A 14,725-nucleotide genomic window follows, 5' to 3' on the forward strand; every position below is an offset into this window, starting at 1 on the left:
TAGGTTTAGTTGGATAAAAGGAGAAGAATGGTGACTCAAATGAATTACTTTCATGTTTCAGGAAACTCTTTTCCAATTTAATACAATTTTAATGACTGGGAGAAATTTTCTTTTTCAAATTAATAGCTATTTGTTGAATTTTGGATTTAGTACATATGTGCCCTGCTTCTTGCTGTCTCTCCCACCTTCCTTGTCTTTCCCTTCTCTTGAACTGACACCACTCTCTTCTTAACTGCATCCAGTTGAGGAAGTAGGATTGATTTTGTAGATTGTCCAAGAATTGACATGGTTTTCGTACCATTTGGAATTCTTTGGTAGATGGCCATGTGAAGCTATATGTACTTTTTTCCTTTTATTTTTAGAATATACCCTTTGGTACATAGGAAACGTGTGTGTATGTATGTGTGTGTGTATATGTATGTATGTGTATATGTTTACATGTGTATGACACGTGTTAAGATACAAAGCATAATAGGAAGAACATAAGTTGCTAATGATCAAAAAATGAGTTATGTCGTGCACAAAGGCTTTGTAACTTTTAAGTCCTTCACTGTTGCTTGTTGCATTTTATTTTAGGTGTGTGGAAAAACACTGCCATGTGGTCATCATACATGTGAGCAAGTTTGCCATGTTGGTGCTTGTGGAGAATGTCCTCGATCTGGGAAAAGGTTCTGTCCATGTCAGAAGTCAAGTAAGGCTTTTTTTAAAACCTTTAACGGAATATGATTATCATGCTCATTAGAGTACTTTCCTAATTAGACTTCTCTGGGAGTTCATAATGTAGTTTTGGTAATAATACAAATATGATACTAGATTTCTTTACGTTTGGTGAAAGGACAATATAACTTGGTGGGTTAAGAACTCAGACTTTGGAGTCCGGCATGTCCTGGTTCAAAACCCACGTTCATGAAATAATAGTTTTCTAAAGTTAAATGGGCACAGTAATAGTACCTTCCTTATAAAATAAAGAGAATGGAATGATAAAATGCACGTAAAGTATTTGATGTAGTGCCTGGCAATAAAGGAAACCTCATGATCAGAGACTTATTATTATTAGGTTACAGGTGAATTTAACTTTTGGCTGCTTTGAGATAAGGCACAGAAGGTTGTAGTTTGAGTCTTTGACTCTGTACCAGCTGTACCAGCACACGTGTTTATAAGGTTATTGGCAATATTTGTCTTACTATGTTTATGTTAAAGATTAGTTTCATAATGTTTTCAAGTCTACATCTTTCCTTTTTTTTCTAATCCTGTGAGGTTAAGAGCAAATTTTCCTTTTATAATTCTATAGATTGTCTAATTCTTCATAAAGGTGTACATGGTCTTACTCTTTTATTGAGATAAGTATTTCTGAAATAGTTAGCTCATAAACACATGCTTTTTGAGGATGGTAACTTGTCATGTGTCACATTCTTTTTAAAAAACAAACTTTTTTACTAGGGATTATTTTTATTAAATGTAACTGTTGCTGGGCACCTGTGTGGCTCAGTTGGTTAAGCCTCCAGCTTTGGCTCAGGTCATGATCTCACGGTCTGTGGGTTCGAGCCCCATTGTCAGGCTCTGTGCTGACAGCTCGGAGCCTGGGGCCTGCTTCAGAGTCTGTGTCTCCCTCTCTCTCTTCCCCTCCTCTGCTCACTCTCTCTGTCTCTCTTTCTCTCTCAAAAAAGAAATAAAAAATTTTTAACTGTTTCTAAAAATTATGTACATAACAAAAATTCATAGTCTGAAAGGGTTGTCATTCTTTAGGAAGTCAAAAGAATATGGCATGTTATTAGTGCTTTATAGTAATGTATCTTATTAACTTTGACTTTTTGTCTGCTCTTAGAGTTTTCTTTGCCTTGTACAGAAGATGTGCCAACTTGTGGAGACAGTTGTGACAAAGTACTTGAATGTGGAATCCACAGATGTTCACAGCGTTGTCACCGAGGTCCTTGTGAAACATGTAGACAAGTTAGTCATCTCCTGTAGTAATTAATTTTAAGAATCACCTAGCATAATATGTCAAGTGAGATTATTCTGTAATTGTTTTCCATTATTTGTATAAATATCTATGTCATGATTTGTATGAGTTTAGTGACCTAATACTTATGATGGAGAAGCAAGAGAGTATGCCAACAATCAAATCTAAAAATTACCTTTTGTTTGATTGTGTTTGGTAAAAGTTTGTATGTTGTTATTTTCATAATCCAGCTCGGGGTTGGTTGTTTTCAGAAGACACTCAAGGCACTGATAAAGTTGATCTAATGATAATGAAAGAAACAAATGCCTAGAAGTGAGATGTTAAAGTTGTATATGTCATTTTGGTTTTGACCATATTACTAGATAATCTAATTTCTTTTATTATACTGAGACAAGATGTGCAGATGGTATGGTGTAACTAGATGTGATTTTAATGTGTGGTATTGTTTTACTATTTAATATCCAATTTTTACTATAATGAAATTCTATGAAGTCTTTGTTGGAGCAGAGTAAGATACAAACAATATTTTAAGGAAATTTAGCTTTATTTTTGGTAAAGCCTTTGTATGAAATTTTTATAAAACTTTTCTTCATTTTTTACTGATTATAGAGATTGCAATGTGGAAAAAAAGTCAACAAAAGTTGGTTTTAATAGCGTTTATTCGATATTTCCAGGAAGTGGAAAAGCAGTGTCGCTGTGGAAAGCATACAAAACGAATGCCATGTCATAAACCTTATCTGTGTGAAACTAAGTGTGTTAAGATGCGGGACTGTCAGAAGCATCAGTGTAGGAGAAAGGTATGTGTAGGAAGCTTGGGAAACTGTTTGAAAAACCGTCTTGAATTTGTCCTTTTTGTGCCTGTGATAAGTGTTACCATGATTTGTTCTTCAGATGTTCAAGCATATTCTTTGCTTTCCATATGAAATACTAATAAATGTTCTAGATTAATTTTTTTTATTTGAGAGAGAGAGAGAGAGCAGGGGGGAGAGAGGCAGAGGGGGAGAGAGAAAAATCTTAAGCCCACTCCATGCTCAGTGTGGAGCCTGACTGCAGGGCTTTATCCCACAACCCTGGGATTATGACCTGAGCCAAAATCAGGAGTTGGATGCTCAGCCAACTGAGCCACTCAGGCGGCTCTGTCTTAGATTAATCTTAATTGTTTATATCAGTGGGAAATCTTATCAAGTTGTTTAAATGATGGGTCTTTTTGGTCCTCGACATAAGCCTTTCAACTTGGTTCCTGGGCTGTTTCTGTTCCCTGGATTTTAAATCTTTTTTTTTTTTTTTTTTTTTTTAACGTTTATTTATTTTTGAGACAGAGAGAGGCAGAGCATGAACGGGGGAGGGTCAGTGAGAGAGAGGGAGACACAGAATCTGAAACAGGCTCCAGCTCTGAGCTGTCAGCACAGAGCCCGACGCGGGGCTTGAACTCCCAAACCGCGAGATCATGACCTGAGCCAAAGTCGGACGCTTAAGTGACTGAGCCACCCAGGCGCCCCTGTTCCCTGGATTTTAAATCATCATAGCAGTGTTAGCGTGATAGTTCATTTGGTGGTAGAGGCTTAACTTTTAGTGTTCAAATCTTGTTTATAAACACTTGGTTCTATGTAAGGTTGACTGGAGTATTTTATTGAGTCTGTAGATTTGTGGCTTTTTTTGAGTCCTGTTTATCATTGTGAATTATCCCTTACCCTTCTGGTAAGGTTTTCTTGTGCCTAAACCCATTTAGATATAGTGATACCAACTTTGTTTTGTTTAACGTTAACATGGGTATCTTTTCCCATTCTTTTACTTTTAACTTATTCATATCTTTAAAGTAGATTTCCTGGGGTGCCTGGGTGGCTCAGTCATTTAAGCAACCAACTCTTGATTTCACCTCAGGTCAGGATCTCAGGGTCATGAGATCAAGCCCCGAATAGGGCTCTGCGCTGTGTGTGGAGCCTGCTTAAGATTCTCTCACTCCCCCTCTATCTCTCCCCCCTCCCCTGCTCACATGCACATGTACTCTCTCTCTCTCAAAATAAAGTAGATTTCTCATAGATCACATATAGATTTTATTTTATAATATCTTCCACTTTAAACATTGACAGTCTTTGTCATTTAATTTGGCTGTAAATCATTGACATTTAATATGATCTTTGGGGCACGTGGGTAGGTCAGTTGGTTAAGTGTCTGACTCTTGATTTCAGCTTACGTCATGATCTCACGGTTCATGAGATTGAGCCCCACCCCCGAGCTGACAGCGCAGAGCCTGCTTGGGATTCTCTTCCCTCTCTTTCTGTCCCTCTGTCACTCATGCTCATACTCTGTCTCTTCCTCGCTCTCAAAAACAAACTTCAAAAAAAGTTTTTTAAGTTTATTTTTGCTGACAGCAGCAAGCCCAATGTGGGTCTCGAACTCATGAACTGCAAGATCATGACCTGAGGTGAAGTCGGATGCTCATCTGACTGAGCCACCCAGATGCCCCTCCCCCTGCCCAAAATACACTTTTAATGTGATCTTTAGTATGGTAGTATTTAAATCTGTCATTTGCTATTTATTTTCTATTTGTCCATCTGTTGTTTTTTCTTTTACCATCTTTTTGTTTTCTGTTTAATTGAGTATCGTTTTTCCATGATTACATTTTGACTCTTTTATTGGATTCTCACACATTTTATATACATGTATTTTATAAACTCCAAATACATTAATTTTACTTTTGCTTTAAATAGATATCTTTTAAAGAGTTTGAAAAAATAAGAAAAGTAGTCTTTTATATTTATCATCAAACTCACTACTTCTGGTGCTTTTCATCCTTTTACATAGATTGGGGTTTCTGTTTTCATTTTTTTTCTGTCAGCGGACTTCTAACGTTTTTTGTAATGTTGGTCATGACGTCTTTCAACTTTTATAAACTACCTTTAGCCTTTGTGAAACATAGTTCTATGGTAAAATTCTAGTTTGGTAACTTTTCTCCCATTCTTTAAAGATGTTGCTCCATTATCATTTAGCTTGCATTTTTTTTTTCCCCCGACAAAGAGTGTGCTGTGATTGTTATCTTTCTTCCTCTGCACGTAATGCCTCTTCTTTCCTTTGGGTATTTTTAGATATTTTTCTCTATACTGTTGGTTTTCAGCAGTTTATTTGCGGTGTTCCTTCGTATGGCTTTCTTTGTGTTTCTTTAGCTTAGTTTTTGTTGAGCTTCTTTGGATCTGTTTATAGTTTTTATCAAATTGTGAAATTTTCAGTCTTTGTTTCTTCAAATATTTTTCCCACGTGCACTGCCTTCTGAGACTCCAAAGACATGTATGTTATGCAGCTTGAAGTCCTACAGCTCACTGATGCTCCATTTATTATTTAGTCCTTGTAATTTATGTGTTTTATTTTAGTTTATGTAACTTTGTCTTCAAGTTCACTTATTTTCTTCTACATTATCTAATTTGATATTTATATCTGCCTGTGTTTTTTCATCTCAGATATAGTATTTTTTTTATCTCTGAGAGTTGGAGTTGGGTCTTTTTTATATCTCCCATGTCTTTCCTTACCATGCTCATGCTTTCCTCTATCTTCTTGAATATATGGATGGGCTATACTTACAATGCCCATTTTAATGTCTTTGCCTTCTAATTCTGTCATCTATCATGTTTGGGCCTATTTCTATTGATTGACTTTTCTTCTTTTGGATTATATTTTTCTGATTGGTAATTTTTGATTAGTTTTCAGACATTGTGAACTTTACATTTTTGGATGCTGGGGGTTTGTTTTGTATGTCTTTAAATATTTTTAAGCTTTATTCTGTTTTGAAGTCAAGTTATTTAGAAATCATTTGGTTCTTTTGAGTTTAATTTTATTAGGTGTTTTGAGGCCACCCTTTTAGTTAGGACTAACTTGGTGTCGCTACTGAGGCAATAATTCTTGTAAGTACTCTAGGTGATGCCTGTGTGTTAGGAAGTTCTTCCATTCTGGCCATAGGGAGCACAACCTATTTCTAGTCTTGAATAATCTCTGGAAACAGTTGTACCTTCTTCCACTGGTTCTTTCTCAGATTTTGAATAGTTTCTGCTTCACACATGTAAATATCGGTACTTAGCCAAAGACTTGAGAGGTCCTTTTGTAAGTTCTACAGAGCTTTCTCTGTACTGCTACCACTTCTTCACAAATTCAAGCCACGCTGACCTCTCTGAACTATGAATTTTGTCTTCTCAGCTTGGTGAGACCACCAGACTCTGCTTGTGATCTTCTTCCTTGTCCTGTAGCCTCCAGGTCTGAGCAAGTGCTATCAGAAGACTCACATTGTTTGTTTCTCTTCTTTTAGGGTTGGTGTCTTATGCTGTCTAATTGTCTAATGTCCATAGTCTGTTGTTTCATATATTTTGTATGATATTCTAGTTGTTTAAGATAGAGTAAATCTGATTGTTATTCCTCCATGGTCAAAAACACAAATGTCAAAAGTCTTATTAAGTCATGGACCACATAACTTTCTTTTCTCCCACTGTTAACTGGCAGAATGATAGGCACATAGTTTTACTTGGTAAATATTTGTCTAATTGAATGAACTATTTTGACTTTTAATTGTTTTTCAATACTGTGTGTTCTGAGTTATTTTTATATATTGAAACTTGTTCTTAAGTAGGTTACAACCCTAAGTTTCTTTAAGACAGTTGTAGTATTTTTTTCTCCAAAGTTTGGATATATGAGAGGCCAAGGAAGGAGTTAGCATGGCAAGATGGGCTTTAAGTAGTTAGTTGCTTTGTGTTCATGAATGAAAATTGGGAGAAGTTTGCACGAATGGATTGGAAAACAAGAGAGGTGACAAAACAAAGTTAGAAACAATTAGCCTTTCTCTTTTTCTCTCCTTTAGTCTTTGATTCCATGGTTTGAAAATAACTGCTGGGGTGCCTGGGTGGCTCAGTTGGTTAAGCGTCCAACTCAGGTCGTGGTCTTGTGGTTCATCAGTTTGAGCCCCACATCAGGCTCTGTGCTGCCGGTGAGCAGCCTGCTTGGGATTCTCTCTCTCCCCCTCTCTGCCCTTCCCCTACTCTTTCTCTCTCTCTAAAGATAAACAAATAAACTTTAAGAAAATAACTGCCAAACTGATCTATACATTGAACTATACATTGATTTATTTTCATTGAATTTAAAAAATAGACTAATTGCCTAAATTGACTGTAGGAGTTGACCAGATCCGTTCCTTTGGTTAATGCTGGCAATCTCTGCATAGATAAGTAGAAATGAAATTATCTAATGGGACTGTTGTTAGTCACAGAATAATTAACTGAAGGGCAAGAAACCTTAGCTTAATTTCATTAAATTAGGTCATTGTCTATTTACATTTATAAGTTCTTAATACAGTCTGTCTACTTAGAAGAATGTGGATACTCTTGAATACTTTTATTCTTATGGTGAAAAGTTCTTTTGCTTTTCATAAGTTCTGAGAATAATGACATTCATATTATGTGTGGTTTTCAAGTGACCTGTTCTCTGTATATTGCTTTCCCTTCAGTGTTGTCCTGGAAACTGTCCACCTTGTGATCAAAACTGTGGACGGACTTTAGGATGTAGGAACCATAAATGTCCATCTGTCTGCCATAGAGGTAAAATTTAATAATAGCTGTAATTTTTTGTTTGTACTTATACAGTGCTTTATAGTTGATAGAGTTTTATATTCATTATCTTACTCTTAACAACTTTGAGAACGTAGGGCAGCACCAGTATCCCTATTTTATGGACAAGGAGATTGAAGCCAAAGATACTTCAGTGACTTACTCAGGGAAATACCTAGTAAAGAAGTATGGCTAAGATTTGAACACAGGCTTTCTACATATAAAAGTTCTTTCCATAATGCCATGTTGTTTCCTTACTTCTTCCCAGCATCTCCCCCACAGTTTTTAAATTAGTTATTATGTTCTTAGGTTTTTCAGCATTATTTTGAATATTAGACACTTATATGGAATAGACATCTAGTAAAGGATTGGATGTATCCTAAGCCAGTGTTCTCAGCCTTTTTGGTCCCAAGATCCTTTTACATTCTTTTTGTACCCAAAGACCTTTTGTTAATGTTAGTTTCATCTATTGATATTTATTGTATTTGAAGTTAAAATACAATGTAATAATATTTATTATTTAATTTAAAAATAATAGTAGTAAACCCATCACATCTTAATACAGTAACATTTTTTTGGTGAAAAATGACTGTTTTCTGAAACAAATGTAGTGAGAAGAATGGTATTTTACATTTCTGTGAATGTCTTTACTGTTCAGCTTGATAGAAGATAGGCTACATTCACATGTGTGCTTCTGCATTCAGTCTGTTGTTATACCGCTTGACCCATAGCACCTAGAAAACTACTGTAAGCACGTGGGACCTTGCAGACCTCCTGAACAGGTCTTAGGGTTGCAGAAGTTATTAGACAATGAAAACTGCCTGGGTGTCTCAGTCAGTTAAGCATCTGACTCTTGGTTTCAGTTCTGGTCAGGATCTCACGGTTTTGTGAGTCCGAGCCCCACGTCGGGCTCTGTGCTGGCAGGGCAGAGCTTGCTTGGGATTCTCTCTCCCTTTCTCTGCCCCTCCCCCACTCATGCTGTCTTTGTCTCTCTCAAATAAATAAACTTAAAAAAGAAAAACTGAGTTAACTTTACCCATTTGGAGTAGGATGATATAAAAAAGGAACACTGATTGTATAGGGTAGTAGGAAGGGATGGACTTTAGGGTAAGAGGTCCTGGTTCAAGTCTGGACTTTGCCACTTAGTAATGTTATGACCTGGAACAAACTATACTGTGGGATTAGGTGGATGCTTGATACCTTCCTTAATCTCTTAGTCCTCAAAAACCTCAAAAAATATGTTGTGCTGCTGTTATTTTGTATAGTAAGGAAATAGGCAAAAAGACTATTGGCCCAAGGTCATAGAACTAGTTGCAGGCAGGTCAGATGGGAACTCAAACTTTAATGATCTTTACATTATATCACATTGCCTCCCTGTTAGGAAATGTGGCAGATTCTATTAATCCCATAGACATTTTCCTATGAGTGTTCTCTCATGGGACTACTCATAGTGTTAGTGTCTTCAAATTGTGAAGTTTAGGACTAGTTTTTCAGTTTTCACCATTACTGAAAGAATTTTATTTTTATATAGTCATATAACATCCTTGATTCATTAGATTTCATTAACTTTAAGAAAAATTGTTTTAATGTTTATTATTTTGAGAGAGAGACAGAGCATGAGCAGGGGAGGGGCAGAGAGAGAGGGAGACACAGAATACAAAGCGGGTTCCAGGTTCTGAGCTGTTAGGTTAGAGCTTGACATGGGGCTCAAACTCATGGACTGCAAGATCATGACTTGAGCTGAATGAAGTTGGGTGCTTAACCAACTGAGCCACTCAGGTGCCCCAGATTTCATTAACTTTTCTAATGTTACTCATTAATTCAATTAAAAAAGTGTTTTTGAGTGTCTACTAAGTACCAGGCACTGGGAATATATAATTGAACGATATTGACAAAGTGCCTTCTGCTCTTATGGAACATTTTTTTTTTTTTTTTTTTACTTCCCCTCAGTTAGAATATAAATAAATAAATATAGAATATCAGGTAGTGACAAGTATAGAAAGAAAACATAGTGTGATCGGGGAGGACTCTAGAAAGGTGACATTTGAGAGGAATCCTAAAAGAAGTAAGGGATATAAGCCATGTTAAAGAGAGGGTGGAATAGTGTTTTGGGCAAGAAAGCAGTAATTGCAAAGGCCTTGAGACAGGAGCATTTGAAGGAATTGCAAAGAGGACTGTAGTAAGTGCTCAAGGGACAAAGGGTAGGAGATGAGGTCGAAGAGATGGTGGGATGAAGGGTGCTGGAGAAAGAATATGTATAGGACCTTGTTGACCGTTACTAAAATGCTGGCCTTTACTACAATTAGAAAACCTATCTAGTTATATTACCATTAAAGGAATTGGATCAGTAGTTTAGAATTGCCAAGAAAACACCAGGCTTAGTTGATTTTTGCACATTAACAAAATTTAAGATACATATATTCAATCTCTTTATAAACTGTTTGAGAGTATATGTAAAAAAGGAAGATGTCCGATTATATCATCTGACAAGGAAACTAAGAGAAAATGATCAGCCAATCTAACTCATAAACTCTGTAACTCGTAAATATTTGTAAAATATTAAAGTTTCAGCTAGTCAAATCCAGCTATCCAGTATTAAGTATTAGCTGTCTAAAACCTTAATCTTTCATAACCAAGTTGGGTTTATTCCAATAACGTATATGATTGGTTAAACTTTAGTAAATCTAATAATGTGATTTACCACATTAGTAGTTTAAAGGAAAAATGAAACTAAGTAAATGTCTAAAAAACAGTTGATGAAATTCAATATCCATATTTGATGGAAACTTAACTGGAAATAGAAGGGAACATCCTTAGCCTGATACAGAGTATCTGTAAAAAAAAAAAAAAAAAAAAAGGTAGAGCAAGCATCATATTTAGTAGAGGAGTGTTGAAAACATATCCCACTCTTGTTTATTTTGACGCAAATCCCATAAATCCTTCAGTATTCATTTCTAAAATGTGGATTCTTTTTTTTTTTTTTAATTTTCTTTTTCAACGTTTATTTATTTTTGGGACAGAGAGAGACAGAGCATGAACGGGGGAGGGGCAGAGAGAAAGGGAGACACAGAATCGGAAACAGGCTCCAGGCTCTGAGCCATCAGCCCAGAGCCTGACGCGGGGCTCGAACTCACGGACTGCGAGATCGTGACCTGGCTGAAGTCGGACGCTTAACCGACTGCGCCACCCAGGCGCCCCTAAAATGTGGATTCTTAACCTGAAAATAGTTAATATATGTAACATCAGCAAATATCAGCTGTTTAGATATCTTGTCTCATAAATGTCTTCATTTTTTACTTTAGTTTGTAAGAATCAACAACCTGATAAGATTGACGTACTGCAATTGGTTGATGTCTCTAAAGTCTATGAATCTATACTTTCCCTCCTCCATCTCCTTTTTTTTTTTTTTTTTTTTTTTTTTACCCCTTGTCACTTATTTAAGAAACTAGGTTGCTTTATTTAGTCACAAAGTCTACATATTACAGATTGCATCTCTGTGGTATTATTTGACATTTTCTTCTGTATTTCCTATAAATTATTACATTATTAGTGGGATGTAGAGGTTTGATCAGATCCAGGTTCTTCTTCTTTTTTTTTTTTTTTTTTTGGCAGAGCATTTATTTTTATTTAAAAAAGAAGCTTATTAGACCCTAACAAAAATTACTTTAATGGAAAGTATGTGGAAGATACTATTGTGTAACTTTCACCATCCACAGTTATAGAAGACATATAGAACCATTATTCCATACCCTTTTTCATCATTCTAGATACCTTCATAATCAAGGTTATACTGTGACTCTTAGGAAGAGGATGCTAACTGGATGTTTGCACTGTGAACATAGGAAATTTTGACTTACACTTCTTTAAGTTCAAGGTTATCTGTGTTTATGGTTCCAGAACATTCTGCATGAGTACCCATTTTGGCCGTTGACCCACTGGTCACTGTAGTTACCTTCTGTATGCTGCTTTTTCATTTTAAAAATCTTTCTGAAGCTATTTTAATTTGTCATATTGTACAGGTATCTGTAACAAATTCTGTTGATCAGTAGGAAGACTGTTCACAGAAATTGTTGCTTATTTTTCTCAAGATTTAATTTTCATAAAAGGAAAAGTGATGCTGTAGGTTAGCGTAGCAAAAAAGGTGTTATGTTAAGTTTTCTCTTTGAATTGCTGAAAGTGATTGAAAATTATCATTGTTAAGGAGAAATGATATAATATGCTGAATGAGAAGAGTTAAAGGTCATTATTTTAGAACATTTGACATCTAGTCATTCTTTTGGAAAGATTAAAATTGATCATGTGGATCAGGATAACTTGGCTTGTGTTACCATCAGGGAAATACTTCATGGATTACACTTATCAAAACACTGAAATATAAATTTGGTAATTTGTATAATCCATATATATTTATATTTTTCCCTATTGTACTTTTTACTCATTTCCTTATTCTGTGTTCATTATTTCAACCAGAATTCTTAACTTCTGTTCTTTTTAAGAGCTGTTTTAAGAGGCTTTATCCAGGATGCTTTTCATCACTTATCTGTTATCAGGTTAACTGCTATTCAGTATTTTGCTTGGTCTTGACACAAAGGCGGCAGTCTCTTATGATCCTCACTCCTTAGTTGAAGACTCTTATTCCCTTCTTGCTATTTCAGTTCTAGTGAGGAGCCTTAGTTACTGAGAACACTCGAGTGGGAAGAAGATGATGTTGGAACCGTGGGGAGAATGTTATAGCCTGTTTAAAAGAGTTTCTTTGATTTTGTTTTTATGTATCCTTACCAACATACAACAAAAGAAGGTAGAAAGCTGAAACCAAATAACCGTTCTTTTTGAAATGTTTAGAAAAGAAATATTTGGAGTTAGAAGGGTTATAAGGGTATAACCTAAAATAAGGGTCGAGAATGAGTCCTTCACAAAGCACGAGTAATAGAAAATTGAGTATTCTTGTTAATAACCTGAAGAGAGATGTTATTCTTATTGGGGAATTTATCTAAAAATAATATACTTGAATAAATTTAAGTAAGTTTATCTAAATTTATCTCTTGCTGGGGAATTTATCTAAAAATAATACACTTGAATAAGCAGTATGTGTGAAAATAAGCCAGAAAGACTATTGGAAACTTTAGATTTTCCAAGACTTAGATCCATTTTGCTTGTGCAGCGGCAATTAAATTAGTAGAGTGTTAAATTTGTTATTTAGAGTAGAACTTTTAGGAATTTTTAAAGAAAATTTTAAAACTTTTTAATGGAATTACCAGTGTAGATATAAAAAGTATACAAATCTTAAGTGTATAGCTTGATGAACCTTTACAAACTGATCATAACCAGGTAACCAGAACTCAAGATGATTAAACAGAACATTACCAATATTTCCAAAACCCTCCTTGTATCCTTTGTAACCATCATCCTGATTGCAAACAGTATAGATTAGTTTTTTGTGTTTGTTTTGTGTAAATGGAATCATATATTACATACTCTTTGTGTCTGACTCTTTTGCTCAATGTTATGTGTGTGAGGTTCATTCATGTAGTTCCTTTATTCTCATTGTGGAACATCCAGTTGTGTGAATGCTAACCTCATTGATTCTACTGTTGAGGGGCATTCGAGTAGTCATAGTCCTTTTTAAGTTTCAGACTTTTTTTTCAGGTAGTTGTTATCCCTGCCCGGAAACTGTAGATGTGAAGTGCAATTGTGGTAGTACAAAGGTGACAGTGCCCTGTGGCCGGGAACGTACCACAAGACCACCCAAGTGCAAAGAGCAGTGCAGGTTAGTATGAAGTTCTGCACAAACTTACATCTGCTTTCTTACGAATTTAAATTCATACTGACTTTTAATATTGTTAGTATCTTTAATTTTTCTTTAATGTTCTAAAATACTGATATTCACAATATTCTTGTTCTGTATGGAGTCAGAAGATAAATAGATAATTGCACTTTAGATGTAATTGTTTAATGATCAAAAGTAATTTAAAAAATTGTACTTTATGATTTAGTCGACCACCAACTTGCCATCATACAAGTCAAGAAAAACATCGCTGTCACTTTGGCTCTTGTCCTCCATGTCATCAACCTTGCCAAAAAGTTTTGGAGAAATGTGGTCACTTGTGTCCTGCTCCATGTCATGATCAAGCATTAATAAAGCAAACTGGCAGGGTAAGGGAATATATTATTAAGAGGTAGTGCATTGCTGTGGGTCATATTTTCTTAATTTTACTTAGTCATTCAACAAGCAATGATTAAGTACCTACTGGGTGTTAAGCACTGTGATAGGAGTTGGGGTACAAGGTAAATAAGACTTGATCTTTTGTCTTAAGCTCACAGTATAGAAAAAGCGAGAAACCAGTAAACAAATGTTCGCTAATACTGTGTGATAGTCATGTTGTAATCATGATACACAAGAGTTTGGCAGTCTTCCTTCATATATTGTGGTTCAGGGTTAAAGATATCTTTTTGGTTTCCTCAAAGATTCATTCACTTATTCAGTGAATATTTTTTAAGTCCGTACTGTGTGATAAGCATTCTTCGCGGTGCTGGGGAGACAACAGTGAACAAAATAATGGAGATTACATTCTACTGGTGGAAGTTGGATTTTACCGTTCTGTTTGTCATTCTTCTTTTGGCTAACGAGAAGTGAAGGAGGCTACGTTGCCTTTGTTCTGCCATTTAAAAACTGGGGTCTGCCTCAATTTTTATTGTCAAATGTGTGTAGAGGGGAACAATCTGATAATGACAATCTGATGGAATAAAATATTTCACTAAGCACAATTTGTTGATGACTTGAAAAAATTTCAATCTGCTTGAGCAGAGGATATGTGGAACTATTCGAGTCTTACAATGGCCCTATGATTTAATTCCTCTGCCTTAAAATTGTTAATGTATTTTACTTGTAGCACCAGCCTACAGGCCCTTGGGAACAGCCTTCTGAACCAGCATTTATTCAGACTGCATTACCTTGTCCTCCATGTCAAGTTCCTATTCCTACGTAAGTATTTTACAATTTTAAAATGTTTATTTATTTATTTTTGAGAGAGAGAGAGAGAGAGAACATGGAGGGGAGAGGCAGAGAGAGAGGGAGACACAGAATCCAAAGCAGGCTTCAGGCTCTGAGCTGTTAGCATAGCATCTGACGCAGGGCTCGAACCCACTGACCATGAGATCGTGACATGAGATCAAGACATGAGTC

The 14,725-nt window shown here is 35.7% G+C and overlaps 1 protein-coding gene across 5 annotated transcripts in view; it reads left to right on the top strand.

Annotated features, from left to right (window-relative positions):
* Positions 1 to 14,725, top strand: part of NFXL1 (nuclear transcription factor, X-box binding like 1) — a 73,600-nt gene that overhangs the window by 22,314 nt on the left and 36,561 nt on the right. For all 5 annotated transcript variants that reach the window (XM_019829540.3, XM_045056407.1, XM_003985399.5 and 2 more), the window contains exons 9-15: positions 577 to 691; positions 1,826 to 1,950; positions 2,635 to 2,757; positions 7,443 to 7,533; positions 13,189 to 13,309; positions 13,536 to 13,695; positions 14,433 to 14,524. In XM_019829540.3, coding sequence (XP_019685099.2) covers positions 577 to 691; positions 1,826 to 1,950; positions 2,635 to 2,757; positions 7,443 to 7,533; positions 13,189 to 13,309; positions 13,536 to 13,695; positions 14,433 to 14,524 — 827 coding nt within the window. The remainder of the gene's footprint in view (positions 1 to 576; positions 692 to 1,825; positions 1,951 to 2,634; positions 2,758 to 7,442; positions 7,534 to 13,188; positions 13,310 to 13,535; positions 13,696 to 14,432; positions 14,525 to 14,725) is intronic.

This window comes from Felis catus, chromosome B1 (assembly GCF_018350175.1).
Source record: "Felis catus isolate Fca126 chromosome B1, F.catus_Fca126_mat1.0, whole genome shotgun sequence".
Lineage (NCBI taxonomy): Eukaryota > Metazoa > Chordata > Mammalia > Carnivora > Felidae > Felis > Felis catus.